The 21919-nt window shown below is 42.4% G+C and overlaps 1 protein-coding gene across 3 annotated transcripts in view; it reads right to left on the reverse strand.

Moving 5' to 3' along the window:
* Positions 1-21919, reverse strand: part of LOC135201684 (DNA helicase MCM9-like) — a 722480-nt gene that overhangs the window by 364732 nt on the left and 335829 nt on the right. For all 3 annotated transcript variants that reach the window (XM_064230820.1, XM_064230819.1, XM_064230818.1), the window contains one exon: positions 185-316. In XM_064230820.1, the coding sequence (XP_064086890.1) occupies positions 185-316 (132 nt within the window). The remainder of the gene's footprint in view (positions 1-184; positions 317-21919) is intronic.

Consider the following 21919-nt stretch of genomic DNA (forward strand, 5'->3'; position numbering starts at 1 on the left):
AAATTAGTTTCACAGAAAAATCTGCTAATAAGTAAGTCTGCGAACCTTGAGAACATGAATACGAGGGTTGACTGTATACTTACTTTATTCAACATGTTGTACCAATAATAAAGGGTTGAAGATTGGAATGCAGTTAGATAATAAGTATTAGAAAAAAAATTCTTTTTTAATTTCAGCACATTACCTGGGGACAAAATGAGGCCAAAATGACGTTTCTTCCTGCAAGTGGATTATATTGATATTTTTCCCAAAATCCAGCAAATTCATTTCGCATCTCATCTGTGACTATTGTTCCTGAACGCTGCTTGTTTCGAATCTGAGGACAACACACAATGTGCAATAAATATATTATGCATTAAATATCAAATAAAAAATATGTTAACAAATCAAACAAAACGCAGTAATGAAACTACAACAGCCTAGTATATAGGGAGTATTCCCAATGTGAGCTGGAAACAATGGTTAAGGTTTGCTTTACAAGGTGGTTTATTGGTGCATGAAGGTTGTTATTATTAATGTATCAAGTTAAACCTTTAAAGCCGATTGGACATATTAAACATAGATATAAATTGTCTGCTGGGTGCCGATTGGACGTATGGTACGTCGATATAAAAGTTTTTTTTTAAATTCACGGAAAAATAGTTATAGGCCTACTAGGCGAAAACTTTTGAATCACGCGCCTTGGGGAATGCTGAGAGCTCACGGATCAAGGCGTTTTCTTTACAATCGTTACGCAGGCGCGCAAGCGCGAATTTCTTTCTTCTCGCACTAAAAAGTATCAGTGACACATCTCAGAAATTATTTCGTCACTTTGACATAATTTTTGCACCATTTTATATTAGCCGTTACATGGAATATTATATATGAAAATGTGCGCAATTTCATGTAGAATGCAATAAAAAACTACTCATGGTTGTACCTTTTATCAGTTTTGAAATATTTTCATATAAATAACGATAAGTGCCAAAATTTCAACCTTCGGTCAACTTTGACTCTACCAAAATGGTCGAAAAACACAATTGTAAGCTAAAACTCTTATATTCTAGTAAAATTCAATCATTTACCTTTATTTGCAACAAATTTGAAGTCTCTAGCACAATATTTCGATTTATGGTGAATTTATGAAAAAAACTTTTTCCTTACGTCCGCGCGGTAACTCTTCCAAAAAAGTCATAAATTTTTTCGTGCGATTGTCGTAATGTTTGCACCATTTTAAATTAGCCGTTACATAAAGTTTTATATATGGAAATATGTGCAATTGCATGTAGAATACAACTAAAAACAACCCATGGTTGTAGCTTTTATTAGTTCTGAAATATTTTGATATCATTAACGATAAGTGCCAAAATATCAACCTTCGGTCAACTTTGACTCGACCGAAATGGTAAAAAAACGGAATTGTAAGCTAAAACTCTTACATTTTAGTAATATTCAATCATTTACCTTTATTTTTCAACAAATTGGAAGTTTCTAGCACAATATCTCGATTTATGGTGAATTTATGAAAAAAAAAAAAATGTCCTTACGTCTGTGTGGTAACTTCCAAAAAAAATCAGAAATGTTTTCGTCCGATTGTCGTAATGTTTGCACCATTTTAAATTAGCCGTTACATAAAGTTTTATTTATGAAAATGTGCGCAATTTCATGTAGAATACAACAATAAACAACATATGGTTGTAGCTTTCATCAGTTTTGAAATATTTTTATATAAATAACTATAAGTGCCAAAATTTCAACCTTCGGTCAACTTTGACTCGACCGAAATGGTCGCAGAACGCAATTGTAAGCTAAAACTATTACATTCTAGTAATATTCAATCATTTACCTTTATTTTGCAACAAATTGGAAGTCTCTAGCACAATATTTCGATTTATGGTGAATTTATGAAATAAACTTTTTCCTTACGTCCGCGCGGTAACTCTTCCGAAAAAATCATAAATTTTTCAGTCCGATTGTCGTAATGTTTGCACAATTTTATATTAGCCGTTACATAAAGTTTTATATATGAAAATGTGCGCAATTTCATGTAGAATGCAACAAAAAACAACCTATGGTTGTAGCTTTTATCAGTTTCGAAATATTTTCATATAAATAACGATAAATATAAAAAATTCGTCCTTCGGTCAACATTAACTCGACCGAAATGGTCGAAAACTGCAATTGTAAGCTACAACACTTACAATCTAGTAGTATTCAATCAATTACCTTAATTTTGCAACAAACGGGAAGTATCTAGCACAATATTTCGATTTATGGTGAATTTTTGAAAACAGCTTTTTTTTATGTCCGCACGTTACGAATTCATGCATCATTTTGTGATAATATTTTCTCTGTGTTGCCTTGATCGTTTTACAATGTGTTATATACCAAAATGCTCGCAATTTAGTGTTCAATACAACGACAAAACAATTAACTCGTTAGCTTTAACCGTTTTGCTCACAGCGCGATTTGTATACAATTATATATGAAATTTTTTTTCGCGCTGTCATATATCCCAATATTTATATATGATAATGAAATTTTTTCATTTCTGATGTTGCATGCTAAACTTCAGGCAATGACAAAAAAGGAGCCAAAAATGAACTCTCAATCTCAAAAACTAAGCGAACATTTTTTCCGATTCGGCGCTCACTTGCGAACGCCGCCGGCATACGGGAGACGATTTTTAAAATACCGCTGCAGCGTTTTAGTAGTTTAACCATACCATTGAGCTGATTATGTATCAGCTCTCATAGGGCTGGAGCAAAGGATCAGAATGAAAAGGAGTACACTGCTAGGTCTAGGCTACAAGCCAAGCACTGGGACGAAATGATGAATGAAAATGAAATGTTTAAAAAATATGTACAAAGCCATATGCATTTACACTGGAACAGACACACATTGAGTACATTTACTCATGGTTCCATCTGCATAAAAGAAAAATGTAAGTAATGATATAAATCAGAATAAACAAGATGTGTAAAATTTGTATTTCTTTTTTAATTCATAAATGGCCCCAAAAGTATTTTTATTTTCAATATTTACTTCCTATATTTAATTAATTGAATTACAGTTCATGAATATTAAAACTGGAATAATTGAAGTTGCTGATTTACTTCCAAAACCTTATAACCTCTGTTGGTTATATCTTGGACATTCACACAAACCATGTTTTCACTGTTCTTATCACTTTGCATTCTAAGCATTCAAGAAGGAGGTTATGTAGATTGTTCATTAACCCTTGAAATCACAGCACGCTTAGTTTCAAGATTAACAGTTCATTTTTGGCTCCTTTTTTTGTCATTGCCTGAAGTTTAGTATACAACCATCAGAAATGAGAAAAAATATCCTTATCATATATAAATATTGGAATATATGACAGCGCGAAAAAAAATTTCATATATAACTGTATACAAATCACGCTGTGAGCAAAACGGTTCAAGCTAATGAGTTAATTATTTTTTCGTTGTATTGTACACTAAATTGCAATGATTTTGGTATATAACAAATTGTAAAACGATCAAAGCAACAGAGAAAATACTATATCAATATGATGCATGAATTCGTAACACGCGGACATACAAAAAAAAAAAAAAAAAAAAAAAAAAAAAAGGTTTAAAAAAATTCACCATAAATCGAAATAGTGCTAAAGACTTCCCGTTTATTGCAAAATGAAGGTAATTGATTGAATATTACAATATTGTAACTGTTGTAGCTTAGAATTGCAGTTTTCGACCATTTCTGTTCAGTTAAAATTGACCGAAGGTCGAATTTTTTATATTTATCGTGATTTATATGAAAATATTTCAAAATTGATAAAGGTTACAACCATGAGTTATTTTTTGTTGTATTCTACATGAAATTACGCACATTTTTATATATAAAACGTTACGTAACGGCTAATATAAAACGGTGCAAACATTACGACAATCGAACAAAGGAATGTGATTTTTTCGGATGAGTTACAGCGAAGGCGTAAGGAAAAAGTTTTTTTTCAAAAATTCACCATAAATCGAAATATTGTGCTAGACTTCAAATTTGTTGCAAAATGAAGGTAAATGATTGAATATTACTTGAATGTAAGAGTTATAGCTTACAATTGCGTTTTTCGACCATTTCGGTCAAGTCAAAGTTGACCGAAGGTAGAAATTTTGGCACTTGTCGTTATTTATATGAAAATATTTCAAAACTGATAAAGGCTACAACCATGGATTGTTTTTCTGTTGTATTCTACATGAAATTGCGAACATTTTCATATATAAAACTTTATGTAACGGCTGATATAGAACGGTGCAAACATTACAACAATCGGACGAAAGAATTTCTGATTTTTTCAGAAGAGTTACTGCGCGAACGTAAGGAAAAAGTTTTTTTTTTAAATTCACCATAAATCGAAATATTGCGCTAGAGACTTCCAATTTGTTGCAAAATAAAGGTAAAGGATTGAACATTACTAGAATGTAAGAGTTTTAGCTTACAATTGCGTTTTGCGACCATTTCAGTAGAGTCAAAAATGACCGAAGTTTGATATTTTGGCACTTATCATTATTTATATGAAAATATTTCAAAACTGATAAAAGCTACAACCATGAGTTGTTTTATGTTGTATTCTACATGAAATTGCTCACATTTTCATATATAAAACTTTATGTAATGGCTAATATAAAACGGTACAAACATTAAGACAATTGGAGGAAAGAATTTCTGATTTTTTTTGGCAGTTACCGTGCGGATGAAAAGAAAATTTTTTCAAAAATTCACCATAAACCGAAATATTGTGCTAGAGACTTCCAATTTGTTGCAAAATTAAGGTAAATGATTGACTATTACTAGAATGTAATAGTTTTAGCTTACAATTGCGTTTTTCGACCAATTCGGTCGCGTCAAAGTTGACCGAAGTTTGATATTTTGGCACATCGTTATTTATATGAAAATATTTCAAAACTGATAAAAGTTACAACCATGGGTTGTTTTTAGTTGTATTCTACATGAAATTGCACACATTTTCATATAAAAAACTTTATGAAACGGCTTATATAAAACGGTACAAACATTACGACAATATGACGAAAAAATTTCCGATTTTTTCGGCAGAGTTACCGCGCGGACGAAAGGAAAAAGTTTTTTCATAAATTCATCATAAATCGAAATATTGTGCTAGAGATTTCCTATTTGTTGCAAAATGAAGGTAAATGATTGAATATTACTAGAATGTAAGAGTTTTAGCTTACAATTGCGTTTTTCGACCATTTCGGTCGAGTAAAAAATGATCAAAGTTTGATATCTTGGCACTTATCATTATTTATATGAAAATATTTCAAAACTGATAAAAGCTACAACAATGGGCTGTTTTAAGTTGTATCCTATACAAAATTGCGCACATTTTCAAATATAAAACTTTAAGTAATGGTTAATATAAAACAGTGCAAACATTACGACAATAGGACAAAAGAATTTCTGATTTTTTCGGCAGTTACTGCGCGGACGTAAGGAAAGAGTTTTTTTTTCAAAAATTCACCATAAACCGAAATATTGTGCTAGAGACTTCCTGTTTGTTGCAAAATGAAGTTAAATGATTGAATATTACTAGAATGTAAGAGTTTTAGCTTACAATTGCGTTTTTCGACCATTTCGGTCGAGTAAAAAATGATCAAAGTTTGATATCTTGGCACTTATCATTATTTATATGAAAATATTTCAAAACTGATAAAAGCTACAACCATGGGTTGTTTTAAGTTGTATCCTATACAAAATTGCGCACATTTACATATATAAAACTTTATGTAACGGTTAATATAAAACAGTGCAAACATTACGACAATCGGACAAAAGAATTTCTGATTTTTTTAGCAGTTACTGCGCGGACGTAAGGAAAAAGTTTTTTTCAAAAACTCACCATAAACCGAAATATTGTGCTAGAGACTTCCTGTTTGTTGCAAAATGAAGGTAAATGATTGAATATTACTTGAATGTAAGAGTTTTAGCTTACAATTGCGTTTTTCGACCATTTCGGTAGTCAAAGTTGACCGAAGGTTGATATTTTGGCACTTATCGTTATTTATATGAAAATATTTCAAAACTGATAAAAGCTACAACCATGGGTTGTTTTTTGTTGTATTCTACATGAAATTGCGCACGTTTTCTTATATATAAAACTTTATGTAACGGTTAATATAAAATGGTGCAAACATTACGATGTAAGGACAACGCTTATTCATAATTTTCTCTGTACATAATTCATCATTCGCGTTGTTCTTACTTCCCCCTGAGAGAGCATTCAGCGGGCTTTCCGTCAGTGTATAAAGCTTGTATAACCACATATTGTGTACTTTTATATTTTGTATTTTATGTCTCTCAAGAAACACAAATCGGGTCTCGCCGACCCACTTTTACTCTCTCGCGGGTCGGTGACCACATTCCGTCCGCATGCTGTATATTTATATTTCCCTTGACTGTAATAAAAATCAGTACACTTTCTACCTGCCTCTTTGTCCACCTCTCACAACTGGTGACCCCGGAGTGACGGTGACCCAAGCGGTTTTGGCTCAGCCATTAAGGGACTCACTACCGCCGCTCACCTTCAGAGATCTTTAACGGACTCATACGGCGCCTCAGTATAGATCTCTGAAAGCTCCTACCGTGGAAATAACCAACGCCTCTAACGGACTAAATACGGCATACTGCCCAAGGTGTGTTCAGGCGTTTCCTCAAACGGTTTGGCCCGCCATTCACGACTCTGTCGACCGTTTTGTGAGAGAGGACAATGGGCGCAAACAGTACCTCGCGGGAAACCTCGCGGGAAACCCGGGCCTCCCCCGCCCCAGCGACGGACTCTGACACAGCGGCCGCTCAAGCTGTCAAATTGCCCCCCTTCACAACGGCTGACCCGTCTTCCTGGTTCTTCCGAGCCGAAGGGCAATTCCGGATCGCGGGGCTCACAAACAAAGTGCTGCAGGCTGACCTCGTCGCAGCGGCTCTCCCGACAGAGGTGCTCGGCCGAATATCTAACTGGCTGACCGGTCGAGCACGAATCGGACTTGTCACGCTCGACGAGATAAAAGAAAGGCTCTTGACAGCCTATTCCGTGCCTATCGCTGAAAGGGCCGCCCGCGCCCTCGACCTAGTCGCGGAACCCCATGCGCGGCGCCGACACCCAAGATGCCTGGGACACTGTGATGGGCCTCGTCCGTCTGCCCGAAATAGGCCCCGACGGAAAAAAGGTAGAGATCAGCCTGAGCCGCGAAATATTCCTGCGGCAACTCGAGCCGGACGTCCGAAAGCAGCTGACCCCGACGCGTACACCCTAGAGGACGACGAACTACTAGAGAAGGCAAAGAAGCTGACGTTGTCAAACAATGCCGCGAAGCTCGCCGCCCCCCCCCGATCCTCCTGTGCCTGGCCGCAGAGAAGGAAGAAGACGACGACGACCCAACGCAAGAGATCGGCGCCGTATCCCAAGGGAAGTCCTCCCACACGCAGCGAGGTGAAAACTCCTGGTGCCGCTTCCACCGGAGGTTCGGGAGATTCGCCAGGAGGTGCGAAAGCCCTTGCACCTTCCAACAGTCAAAAAACGACGACGGCAAACAAAACCAAGGCCGCCCGTGGCAACGGCCGCGTCGGAACTACACACCGTAGGGTTCTACGTCCGCGACGCGATCTCCGGCCGGAGGATGTTGGTGGATACGGGGGCAATGCACTCGATATTCCCGCCGTCAGGAAAAGACCGTAGCCGCCGAGCCCGACAAAACAACCTCCTCGTCGCCGCAAACGGGACCCCCATCCGTTCCTACGGCACGAAGCCCCTCGAGATATCCATCTTGGGGCGAAACTACGTCTGGGAATTCACAATCGCGGACGTCAGGATCCCGCTACTGGGGGCAGACTTCCTGGCGCAGAACGGCCTCCTGGTGGTGGACGTGGGCCGCAAACGCCTCCTCGACACGGGGACATGCCTTTCCCTTCCACTAGCAGCAGGCCCGGGCGCCCCTACAATTTGTACCATCGCCCCCCACAAATACGGCAACCTCCTGCAGGAGTTCCCCGAAGTCTTCAAGCCGGAACTTCGTCAGGCGGCAGGGACGCCGCCCAAGCACGGGATATTCCACCACATAGCCACCACAGGCCCCCCGACACACGCGAAGTTCCGACGACTCCCTCCAGGCCGCCTCCAGGAGGCGAAGCAGGCGTTCTCGGAGATGGAACGAATGGGCATCTGCAAGAAAGCATCGAGCCCTTGGGCGTCGCCCCTGCACATGGTACAGAAACCTGACGGCACCTGGAGGCCCTGCGGAGACTACAGAAGACTCAACCTCGCTACAATCCCCGACCAATACCCCTTGCCAAACATGCAGGATTTGACAGGGGCCCTTCATGGGGCGAAGGTCTTCACAAAAATGGACCTCTTAAAATCCTATTTCCAGGTTCCAGTGCACCCCGAGGATGTCCCCAAGACTGCCATCATCACGCCTTTTGGCTCCTTTGTTTTCCATTACTCAACCTTCGGCCTGAGGAATGCAGGGGCCACCTTCCAGCGCCTGATGGACAGCATCCTGGGGGACCTACCCTTCTGCGTCTGCTACGTCGACGATATCTTGATTTTTTCCAGGTCCTTGGAGGAGCACCTACATCACGTCCGAGCGGTCCTGAAGCGCCTGCAGGAAAACGGCTGGTCGTCCGTTTCGACAAATGCACCTTCGGCGCCGAGAAGGTGGACTTCCTCGGACACGAGATCTCCGCGACGGGCGTGCGCCCCATGGCCTCGAAGGTAGGCGTGGTGCAGAAGTTCCCAACACCAACCACGGTCAAGTCCCTGCAGGAGTTCATCGGAATGGTCAATTACTACCGCCGATTCATCCCCGCCGCCGCCCGCACCATGTCTCCTCTAACACAGGTCCTGAAGGGGAAACCAAAGGCCCTAACGTGGGAGGCCGAACAAGAGAAGGCTTTCAACGAGACGAAGAGGGCCCTCGCCAGAGCGGCGACATTATGCACCAAGACCCTGCTGCACCTTTACGCCTCACCACCGACGCCAGCAACGTCGCCTGCGGGGCTGTCCTCGAGCAGGTGGTCCAGGGCGAGCCCCAGCCACTCGCCTTCTACAGCAAAAAACTATCAGCCGCCGAGACGAGGTACAGCACGTTCGACCGCGAAACTCCTGGCAGTGTACCAAGCAGTGCGACATTTCCGCTACCTCCTCGAGGGCTCCCCCTTTACGATCAGGACGGACCACCTCCCTTTGGTACACGCCTTCACCAAGGCGGGCGACGCTTGGTCAGCGAGACAACAGAGGCACCTAGCAGCCATCGCAGAGTTCGGTTGCACCATCCAGTACGTGCCTGGCGAGAAGAACCCCGTGGCAGACGCCCTATCGAGGATAGAAATCAACGCCGTGCGTCTCGGGGTCGACTACGAAGACCTCGCCCGGGAACAGGCTGCCGACCCGGAGACTGCCGCATACCGCACTGCTATCACCGCCCTCAAGTGGGAAGACGTGCCTTTCGGAACCGCAGGCATGACGCTCCTCTGCGACATCAGCACGGGCCGCCCGCGCCCGCTGGTCCCAGCCTCCCGAAGGAAAGCCGTGTTCGACGTCATACACGGACTCTCGCACCCCTCGGGCCGGACGACGGTGCGCCTCCTGACGGAGAAGTTCGTCTGGCAAGGAATTCGGAAGGACTCCCTCGAGTGGGCCAGGACCTGCGTGCCTTGCCAAACTAGCAAAATCAGTCGGCACACGGAATCAGGCGTGGGGAAATTTCCGCAGCCGAAACGAAGATTCCGGCGGCCATCCACATAGACGTCGTTGGCCCCCTGCCCCCGTCGGAAGGCGCCAGGTACCTCCTGACGGTAATCGATCGCTCCACCAGATGGCCCGAGGCAACGCCGATGTCGGAGGCGACCACGAAAGCATGTGCCGAAGCACTCCTCGCCAGCTGGATCAGTCGATTCGGATTGCCAGACGAAATCACGACAGACCGCGGACAGTTTTCCTGTCGGAGTTGTGGACTGCCCTGGCCCGCCTAATGGGAACGTCGCTACATGCCACCACCGCCTACAACCCAGCAGCTAACGGCATGGTGGAGAGAGTCCACCGTTCGATCAAGGCTTCCCTGATGGCGCGCTGCACCGACGAAAATTGGAAGAGCCAACTACCGTGGGTCCTCCTCGGTCTCAGGACTGCCCCGCGGGCGAACAGCGAGGCATCACCCGCGGAGAAGGTATACGGGGAGCCATTAACAGTCCCTGGCGAGTTCTTCCCGACCAATGCCGACGACGCTGACGTCTCCATCGCCAGGCTTCGGGAATCCGCCGGGAAGTTCACGCCCTGCGTCAAAACCTTCTCCGACAGAACCAAACGTTTCCTCCTGAAGGCCCTATCATCGTGCAAGCACGTCTTCGTCAGGGACGACACCCGCCGCCCGCCTCTAACGAGACCCTACCACGGTCCCTTCCGCGTCCTACGACGCCACTGACAAGGCATATCTCTTATCCATCAACGGTCGCGAGGACTGGGTCACAATCGATCGCCTGAAACCAGCCTTCATCATGGACGAGGACCTCGCAGACGCGGATTCCACAGGGCGCCTCAATCTTCCTCGGAAAAAAGCGACTCCTTCGATCGCCAAACCTCCTAGCCGTAGCCGCGGCCGCCCTCGAAAGACGGTCGAACCCCCCGAGGATCACCTCAGGGGAGGCATCCCGTCCCCGGAAAACCCGAGGATCTACCACAACAACTAATATCACGCACCCGAGGGCGCCTCCGCCGTCCAGCTCGCTTCCGCGAGTGACTACCCGAAGTACAAAGAAGTCAGCCAACAATCATACCTAATTATTGTCTTAGGGGGGGAGTATTTGTAAGGACAATGCTTATTCATAATTTTCTCTGTACATAATTCATCATTCGCGTTGTTCTTACTTCCCCTGAGAGAGCATTCAGCGGGCTTTCCGTCAGTGTATAAAGCTTGTATAACCACATATTGTGTACTTTTATATTTTGTATTTTATGTCTCTCAAGAAACACAAATCGGGTCTCGCCGACCCACTTTTACTCTCTCGCGGGTCGGTGACCACATTTCCGTCCGCATGCTGTATATTTATATTTCCCTTGACTGTAATAAAAATCAGTACACTTCTACCTGCCTCTTTGTCCACCTCTCACAACGACAATCTAACAAAAAAATTTCTGATTTTTTCGGAAGAGTTACCTCGCGAACGTAAGGAAAATTTTTGTTTCAAAAATTCAAAAACCTGATGTAACCCGGGGACTGCCCATTGCAGGTCTAGGCATGAGGCCAAACACTGGGATCCAATAGGTCATTCAGTATGGCGAACGAATTAAAATTAAATTAAAAATTGCATAAAGGCACATTCTCTCATACTGGAACACATACACATAATAAACACATTTACTCATGCTTGCACAATAAAAAGATATATTAAAATTCAGAATAAATTCAGTGATATATTAAAAAAAAATTTTAAATAACCCAAATGCTATTTGGGTTTCCATGGTTTTATGACTTATCTTTATATTTTATTAATTAAATCACAGTTCCTCATGAAAAGCTGCTCATTAAGTATCCGTGTGTCAGACAAGTATGGCCTATTCTGAGAAGTGTCAGGATTACTTGTGCATGTCTATCTCTGATATGATGAACTCCATTTTTTAACATAAGGTTTTATTTGTTTTATTATTTTCAGGTTCTTCATTCCATATTATATTGCCATGTTTTTACGGTGACCACCTTTATGCATGTTACATAATCAGTAACGGGGATATTTACATTTGATCTTTTCATATGGGTAGCTTATTTGGCTGCTTTTATCTGCCTCTTCATTTCTTTTGATCCCTATATAGACAGGGATCCAACATATTTCTACATTTTTCCTATTAATAACAAAGAAATTTGACCTTTTTATAATAAAATATTTAATTATCAAACAGCTAAAAATTTCTACCTACATCAGTCTTAAAAGTCAAACTTTGTGTTAAAGCCAATTAACTGTTTTAGTGTTGGTAAACCAACCCCACCCACACTCCGGGTTCCAGAGGAACAATAGGCAGAGACCTTCAGTTCGTTTGTGCCCTTTTTGTCCAGGCTAAGGGAGGAGGGAAGGCTGTGATCATGTAATTACATACTTGGTAAGTATATACAAAACTTTATTTTGTTATATACAAATGTAATTTTTGTAAAAGAAACTTACAAAGTAAATTACACAGCTGATTCCACATTGAGGGGGAGCTGGGATCTATGGACATACTCTACTCCAAAACAATAAAGTAGATAATGATTTTGAACTAGAACAGTTGCCAGCATTTAAACAATGTTTGTTGTTTCCTTACTTGGCAAGGGGACAACAGCAGAAAAATGAAAATTTTTTAATATATATTTGTATTTTCCATAGCTAACAAACCTGAGGTCTTAACAATAGGATTAATCATCTAGCACTTGGCACACCTGATCATTCTTCTTGGAAATGAGAATGCTAAAGAAGACTGTGATGGTAATTCCTTCCTAGCAAAGAAAGATAAAGGAAAGGAAAACGCATTTTCGAGAAGTTCAGCAGTAAGGAGGTTTTCGCGCCCGTGTTGGAGGCGCCTGTTCTTGCGGCTGTTCTGGAATCGTCGGGCGTGTTGTGGAGTGCAACACACGCCTAAGTGGCGGGAGAAATGCCGCGATTTCTGATGCAATACCTCGTCTAGATTCATCTAAGAAATTCGAGAAATCTGGGGAGTCTGTGATGTTCGCCGTAGGCTCCGCCCCCAGAGTGCTGTATAAATACGACGGTCGTAGCAGGAAAAAGAGAGAGAGATCGTAAAAGAGAGACTCCAGTTAGTCACAGAGAGATATCCTCAGTAAGAGCCACAGATCAGATTATCAGTGAGAGATCAGCAGCAGCAGAGATTATCCGTGAGACTCTAGAGATGAAGGAACCGACGAAGGATCAGAAGAAAAGTTGTTCAAGAGTTGGTTGGATACTGGTCTAGTCGTCTTCAGGAGTGCACGACCGTGTTATCTCGACGTCGAGCAGACTTCAGAGAAGAAAAGGTCCTGCCAGAGGTTTTGGGGAGTTCCTGGCTTACAAGTAGAGTATTTTCTGCAATACGGAGTCAAGAGGACGTCTGCAATCACCGTTTTCCGTTTGTGAAGCCACCGTTTCGAATTGCCAAATAGACTAGCAAGTATTTGAATTGCCTCACTGTTCCCCCAGTTCATGCAGTGTAAGATTCTATCCTTTTATGTAAATAGGAGACACCATTCTGAATTTACCTATGTTAGTAAGCTTGTAAATAAACCTTTGTTGTGTTATTGTTTCTTTCCATATTCGTATCCCCAGTTTCAGCTGTTGGTGTTGAAATATATTTTTTCAATTTATTTCATATCGAACCTGAAGCGGACCTTTCTCAGAGGCCGTAACATTGTGGCGACCTTGCTTAGGCTATCAACACTTTAACAGTTTGAAACGGGGAAAATATAGAAAGAATCAGAATGAGTGAGATGGAGAAAGAGTTTATTGAGTCGGGTAAGCTACTAGGTCTAGAGGGGAATGATCTCCGTGAGTATGTTGAAAAGAAAGAAAGAGAAAAGTATGAGAGAGATGAAAGAGCGGCTGAGAGAGAGGAAGGAGCAGCTGAGAGGGAAATGCAGCAAGAGAAAGAGAGAGAAGCAATGAAAATGCAGCAAGAGAGAGAAATGTTGGTAATGCAGCAGGAAGAGAGAGAGAAAGAGCGTATGCATGAGTTGGAAATTGCTCGGTTAAGGGAAAGTACTGGTAACAGTCAGTCAGGCGAGAACAAAAACAAAGCTGATACGTTAGGTATGAGTGCAGCGTTAAAATTAGTACCAAAGTTTGATGAGGAAGATGTTACGACATATTTCATGTGTTCTGAGAAGTTAATGGAACGAGTAGGTTCTCCTAAAGAAACGTGGACTTTATATTTGCAGTCAGTTTTGAGTGGTAGGGCGCTTACTGTGTATAGTTGCATGTGTAAGGAGGAATGTGATAATTACGATATCGTGAAAGAAACCGTTCTTAGCGCGTATAGATTAATACCAGAGGCGTACCGTAAGAAATTTAGAAATTTGAGAAAGGATGAAAATATTACGTATGTAGAACACGGTAAGAAGTTAGAGAGGTTGTTTTTTGATTGGTTAACTTCTGCTAAAGTTGAGGATTTTGAGTTTGAAGAACTTAGTGTTGTTAGAAAACTTCAAGGATTCGTATCTCCTAAGATTAAACTTTATATAGAGGATAGGTGAGAAGTATCTTTTGTAGGAGCAACTAGGCTAGCTGACGATTATAGTCTAACTCATAATTTGAGTGTTAGTAATAAACGAAATAATCCTTCATCTGGTAGAGTACAAAGCGGTAAAGGTTTCAGTCCTAGTGATAGCAATGCGAGTAAAAGTGACTATTCCTGCTATACATGCGGAAAACCTGGTCATATGTCTAAGGTTTGTAAGAGTAAAGTGACATCTAGGCTCTGAATTAACTTGTTTCCGATGTAATGGGAAAGGGCATTTAACGAGAAATTGTGCAGTAGAAAGGAAGGACGGTAAGAAACCAGTATCGCTAGTTAACCTTTCGTCAAGTAAGAATGATGTGATGAGAGAAACTAGGAAAATGTTTGGCGAATTTCTGTCAGAAGGCGTAGTTTCCTCTCTTGGAAGAGTAGATTCGAGAGAAGTGGCCTTGCTTCGAGACACAGGATCTGCTGTCTCACTGATTAGGAGTGAGTGTGTGCCGAACAGGGCAGAAATCAATATGGAAGAGAAAGTCATGTTAGGTGGATTTCCTAACACTTGTGTTCTTTGTCCTTTGTTGAAGTTGAATTTAGAAAGTCAGGTAGTGTCAGGAGAAGGGAGAAGTAAAACATGCAGTTGTGGACAGTTTGCCCGTCGAAGGCGTTGACATTATTGTCGGTAATGACTTAGCTTTATCCAAGAATGTGAATCCTGTTGTGAGGAATATTCCAGTGCCTGAAATGGTAGTAACTAGGTCGGGTTTAGTTACAGACGTAGACTACGGTCATAATTTATTCGTGGATTCGAACGAGAGTGAGTTCGTGGATTCGAACGTGAGTAAGTTCATGGATTCGAACGTGAGTGAGTTCGTGGATTCGAACGAGTGTGATAGAGGTAGCGAGGTTGATCTTGGCATGAGTGTGGCTGAGAGACCTAACTCTATCGTTGACAGTGATAGCCAAGGGGAAGGCATAGCTGTCGAGAGTAACGTAGTAAATGTACCAGTATCTAGTCCTAGTTACGGTGATGAATTAGGCTCTAACGTTTTGGATAAGGATGAGCTAGTCAAGTTGCAGAGAGAGGATGAGACACTAACCCAAATTTTTTAATGTGAGCTGGATGATGATCTCGATGATGTGTGTAAGGAAACTTTTTGGGTAAACGACGAAGTTTTGTGTCATGTTCGTCCTAAGTCAGGTAGTGAAGGGGAATCACAGAAAAATTAGTAGTTCCTAGGAAGTTTCGTGAACTAGTTTTAGAGTTAGCTCACGATGAGCAAGGACATTTGGGAGTAAATAAAACTTTCAAGTGTATTAGTAGGGCGTACTTTTGGCCTAAAATGAAAAATGATGTAAAGAGGTATGTTTTAAGCTGTCATGAATGCCAAATTGCCGGGAAACCGAATCAAGTAATCCCCAGAGCTCCGCTGTGTAATATTCCTTCAGTAGGCAAATCTTTTGAGAATGTATTTATCCATATGGTCGGAACTCTGCCTAGAAGTAAGGGTAGAGATGATTGCATAACTAATCTTGAGTATTACAAAAACAATCTAAGAGATGTTTGGCAGCTAGCAGAGGAGAACGGAAGTGCTTGGCACTTAGCGAAAGAAAACCCGATCGGAAGTCAAGGGGGAACTGAAGGAAAACTTGATCTTAGAGCATAAGAGAGAAGTTTGTATGTAAGAGATAAAGTTTTAGTACTAGTCCATGAAGAAGGTTCCGCTTTACCTTATAAGTTCGAAAGTCCTTTTTCAGTTTTAAAGAAGAGGGGAAATATACATTATAGAATTAATGTGGGTAAGAGTAGAGCAAAGGCAATGAATGTAAATTTGCTTCAGAATTATAAACAAGGCCCCGTGCCATGGCCTCCGCCTGTGTAACAGTGTTACTGAGTGAAATTAGTTTTGAGAAAAACACAAGAGGTGATTTAGTATTTGTAAGTTTTAAGCAGAGTTCAGAAAACGGAAAAAGTAAGGGGAAAGGATAATGTATTAGCTGATAGCCTCTCTAGAGATTTCTCAGAATGAGTAGCCTAATAACCGTTTTCTGTTATCGCACGAGTGAGTGTGAGTGGAGAAGCGTGTGTGTTTGACTGGATTAAAGCTTTATGCAGAATTGTTCCCCGCTGTTTATTCTTGCTTCTCTTTAGAAAAAATAAAATCAAATCAGTTGATTTCATTTTTTTTCTCTTTTGTGATGGTAAATGCTTCCTAGCAAAGAAAGATAAAGGAAAGGAAAACGCATTTTCGAGAAATTCGGCTGTAAGGAGGTTTTCGCGCCCGTGGTGGAGGCGCATGTTCTCGCGGCTGTTCTGGAATCGTCGGGCGTGTTGTGGAGTGCAACACATGCCTAAGTGGCGGGAGAAATGCCGCGATTTCTGATGCAATACCTCGTCTAGATTCATCTAAGAAATTCTAGAAATCTCGGAAATCTGTGACGTTTGCCGTAGGCTCCACCCCCAGAGTGCCGTATAAATACAATGGTCGCAGCAGGAAAAAGAGAGAGAGAGAGATCGTAAAAGAGAGACTCCAGTTAGTCACAGAGAGATATCCTCAGTAAGAGCCACAGATCAGATTATCAGTGAGAGATCAGCAGCAGCAGAGATTATCCGTGAGACTCTAGAGATGAAGGAACCGACGAAGGATCAGAAGAAAAGTTGTTCGAGAGTTGGTTGGATACTGGTCTAGTCGTCTTCAGGAGTGCACAACCGTGTTATCTCGATGTCGAGCAGACTTCAGAGAAGAAAAGGTCCTGCCAGAGGCTTTGGGGAGTTCCTGCCTTACAAGTAGACTATTTTCTGCAATACAGAGTCAAGAGGACGTCTGCAATCACCGTTTTCCGTTTGTGAAGCCACCGCTTCGAATTGCCAAATAGACTAGCAAGTATTTGAATTGCCTCACTGTTCCCCCAGTTCATGCAGTGTAAGATTCTATCCTATTATGTAAATAGGAGATACCATTCTGCATTTACCTATGTTAGTAAGCTTGTAAATAAACCTTTGTTGTGTTATTGTTTCTTTCTAAATTCGTATCCCCAGTTTCAGCTGTTAGTGTTGAAATATTTTTTTTTATTTATTTCATATTGAACCTGAAGCGGACCTCTCTCAGAGGCCGTAACAAAGACCTACGTCTTTGAGATGTTAGATATGTGGATATCTAATGCTCAGTCCACTGGGTTCAAATACAATGAAACATGACCAGATTCATTGGATTCATGGAAGTCCAAAAGAACTAACTATATATGTTTAGGTAACAAACCATGTCGGCCACAAGAAATAGGTTTGCCACCACTCCTCACTACTTGCTGGAGAGAGGAGCTTTAGCTACTGATAAGCAGATTTGCATGTCGCATGGAACATGAAAGGTGCTGTAACAGTATGGCTGCCTGCAGTGCTTTCCTGCAACCAGCGTACGATGTCTCTATTCTTTAAACTGCCTGTAGTAATGAAGAAAGGAGAAAAGGGAATGAAAAGAGAACAGTCAACTCCCTCATTCCCTACTTCACACAATCCTCAACTTTCTTGGGACCCATGACTACGTATATACTGTAAGTAATTTACGTATAAGTATAGTAAAGTTCTCACACAACACGATAAAGTACGTATACTACAACGAAATCACTAACTAATTTACGTTAATTAACTAAATCGTTAGAACGAACGAATACCGTGTGCGTACAATAATGATGCTGGGACGAGTGGCCGAGGCACGCTGCTACGTAGTAGATGCATGATGTGAAGGATGCTGACCAATAGGAGAGAAGGATCTCATGGCAGTGAATAGCATCAGGAACCAATGGGAGAGCAGGAGGATGGTGGCGCGTCTACTCAGTTGGTGGCGCGCGAGTTTAAAATTGTTATCGGTGGTCCGGGCAAATCTCGGACTTTACAGCAACAACCTTTCGTATCTTGAGCAATTTTCGTATGTAGAGCCGTAAAATTTTTCGTATTAGCTTTCGTATCTCGAGTTTTTCGTAAGCTGAGCCTTTCGTATCTCGAGGTACCACTGTATATGCTAAAAAGTTCCTAAATGGTACTTGGTGCTGATTGCGAAATAGTGTAGCATAATGAATGACTGGTGATTTACTTTTAGAATCTCCTACGCTAATTTTATACACTACAAACTATTTTGTATATTTTTAGAAGTCAATTATTTTGTTTCTAAAAGCTAGTTTATTTTTTATCAGATACAAATATGTCCCCCTGGGAAGTTTTATTTATCTTCATTATGTAGTCTTTGCAGTGTTGTCCAAATAGCTTAACATGTCTCCAGCATGACTTTCAAGAGCTTTGGACAATATGGCCACACTCAATTTTATGTCTTGATAAGAACAGCCAGTCGCTAAGTAGCGTAATGTGGCACTTGGCCTTTCGTAGGGGGTTGTGGACTTCATCATGCATGTGTCCTTTTGCACGACCATTATAATCTTCCTACAAAATTGAATGTTGCCTCGTCCATCCTCACGTTTATCATAGCAATCCCTGGGAGCTACCTATACTTCCTTTAAAAGCAATAAATGTGAATTTTTTTCTTCAACAACCAATCATTGACCGAATATTCTTTTTTGTGCTTTTTTTTCATTGTTATACTGGCTGCAACGGCACAGTCTGAGAATATATGGTTCATTATCAGATATTCCCTCCGCCACGTCCCAACTCTGTGGCTGCCAACTTAAGACTGACTACTTTGTTCAGACCGGGCAGTAACGTGAGTTTGCAGTCATTTTTTTGGAGTCTCCTCCCACTCAGTTCACACCGTATGACCAGATCGACTGTAAGTGGCCCGCCTTACAGAAAGAGAACAATGTGTGTAAAGAGCGGAAAAAACATTAGAACAAAATTGTACTACAATTTTACTTCATAAGACAAAGGGGCGTACCAAGACGAACATCATTGGATGACAAAACATCTGAGATAAACAATATCCAAACATCGGAAAAGCCGTCTGTTAGGTTGATAACCTGCATGATGGAGCAGTATTGTCTGTGAGCCAGCAAGAAGATAGGGCTCCGATGATAGCAAGAAACACACTGCTTAAGGACTGACTGGCTTCCAAACTCTTCACAGCTCCAAGAAGCATACCAAAATTAGTGAAGTGGCATCTCTGTCAGAGGGGCTCTCAAGTTCTGAATGGAATGCCCCAACCTCCGCCAGACTTCAAGGCGACAAGCAGGGCTGACAACTGTAGCCTGAAAAGAAACAAATAAGCTCTCTCTCCCTCAGGAAATACTGCATATCTTTTATCCTGAGAGAACAAAAAGAATCATATTTATCTGTAAGGATAAAGGGAAGGGAGTAAGCCGTACGAATCACTCCACTCCCCCTCTAAAATGACGGGAAAGAGACAAGACAGCAATTATGACCGGTCTTGCAAGTAGACGGGGCCAATGCAATCGGAGATCGTCCACCATTATAATTCATGTTGAGGAAGTGTAGACCTCAGGTTTGTAGTTAGGAAAAATATAATTTACTTTCAAAAACTTTTATTGTTTCTACACTATAAAAACCTTTGGTCCTTTAGGAAGCCTCACTGATTGGTGAGCCTCTATGAACCGGCTAGAGTTCAGCACACATCTGATCTGAGTTATGACCTGCAAGAACATAAGTCTCTTCTGGGAGTGGGATATCTCATAGGGGAGAAGTATGAGTCCTCCTTATGAGAAAAGCAAAGAACCATAATTCAGAGACAAAAAGGGTTTGTCTTATGTCTGCATCTCCTTCCCCCCATTGCTAGGAGGAGAGGATATTTGCTTCCACAATCTAGTCAAAGAAAATAGATTGGTCACTCTAAGGAGTGTCTTACCTACATCGGCCGCCAGTTCCAGCCGAATACTTTCTGCCCGAAGAAAGAGAGTAAGATGAGGGAAATGAAGGACAGCCAGTCACTCCCACCGTCATACTCATTCATACCGTACAACAAAGGCGAGATGCAACATTGTTCTGTTATAGGAGCTGATTAGGCTACACAACTTGTTGAGCAGCCACCACTGGTCCCAAGGAAAAAGTCCAAGGACCTGTGGGAAATATTCTGAAGTTGAGAAGTGAAGGTGGTCTGGTGTGACCACACCGAGCCTTCAGCACCTGTTGATCCGATAGGTACTTACGGAATGTGAGGGAGGGGCAAATACCCCTGACTTCGTGAGCTCTTGGACGAAGGGTAATGGTGTCGTCTTCACCAGCAGCAGAGTATGCTTTCTTGATCCTCTCATGAAGCCAACAAGAAATAGTGTTCTTGGACACTTCTTTCTTGAAACCTGGTGCTCACAAAGAGTTGTTGACACTTAGGCTGGAGATGCAGAGTCTTCTTCATGTCGCGACATGGTCTAATAGGGCAAAGGAGCACCTTGTGCAAGGGCGGAATCTTCTGGTGCCTCGGAGAGTAGAGCCAGAAGATCGGCATACCAAACAATCTGAGGCCATTTGGGAGGTATCAGAATCATCCAAAGAATCGAGGTGGTTAACACTCGGCTGATCACCATGCAAATCATGCCAAACAGGGAAGGCATAAACATCAAAGGTGTCTCCTGGGTGTTGGAACGCATCCTCTGCAGTGGCCCATGGATCCTGTAAAATGGAACAGAAAGTCTCTAACTTCTAGTTGTACCTGGTGGCAAAGTCTATGACTGGTTGCCCCCATAGGCTGTACAACCTTTCTACTACGTCCTGGTGTAGGGACCATTGGGTTCCTATCACCTGATTCTGACAGCTGAGCTTGTCTGCCACTACATTCCTCTTGCCTAGAATGTTATTAGTGGGCGTTCACCTGCATTGTCAACTGGTGGAGCAAGAGGGATGTAAGACCCCACTGCTTGCTGACATATGCCATCACTGTGGTATTGTCGCTCATCAGTACTACAGTGTCCCATCATTCGATCTTGAAACTCTTGGAGGGCTAGGAAGGCTGCCTTGAGTTCCAAGGTGTTGAATTGAAGGTGCTTGTCATGATGGTTCCACACTCCTCAGCAAATCCTCTAGATGTGCGCCCCATCCCTCAGTTGATCTGTCTGAGAACAGAAGCATGTCCAGAGTGGGAGTGAGCAGATCCACTCCTATTAGGAGGTTTCTGTCGTCGAGCCACCTATCCAAATCCTCTTTCACCTCCTGTGAGAGGGGGACAATAGTGGATTGTGGGTCGTGGGACTGTGACAAAAACTCCCTCAATCTCCACTCAAGAGACTGAACTTCTCCAAAGACAACTTGCCAATGCTGAGCTTACTGTTCCTGTTGAGACAGGAACTGTCACGCTGCCCTTCTGAACCTGCTGGTACGAGAGTCTGAGGGGAAGACGCTGGCTGCTATCGTAACTATCAGCATGCCCAGATACTTTATCCTCTGCTTGGTCTCGAGATTGCACTTCTCAAGATTTATCACGATCCCTAGAACGTTACAAAACTTGAGAAATCAATCTCTGTCCAGTAGCAACTGCAAGCAAGCGCTCGCCAGGACAAACCAATTGTCGAGATACATCAACAGACATATCCTGTGCGAATGGGCCCAAGCTGACACAAGGGTGAACACACTCGTGAACACCCGGGGAGCGGATGAGAGCCTGAAACAGAGTGCCCTGAACTGGTACACAGTCTCCCCGAAGATAAAACGAAGGTACTTGCGGGAAGACTGATGGTTGGGTATTTGGAAATACGCATCCTTCAAGTCCACCGTAAGCATGAAGTCATTCTCCCTGATAGAGGCAACCA

The sequence above is a fragment of the Macrobrachium nipponense genome, chromosome 28, assembly GCF_015104395.2.
Source record: "Macrobrachium nipponense isolate FS-2020 chromosome 28, ASM1510439v2, whole genome shotgun sequence".
NCBI lineage: Eukaryota > Metazoa > Arthropoda > Malacostraca > Decapoda > Palaemonidae > Macrobrachium > Macrobrachium nipponense.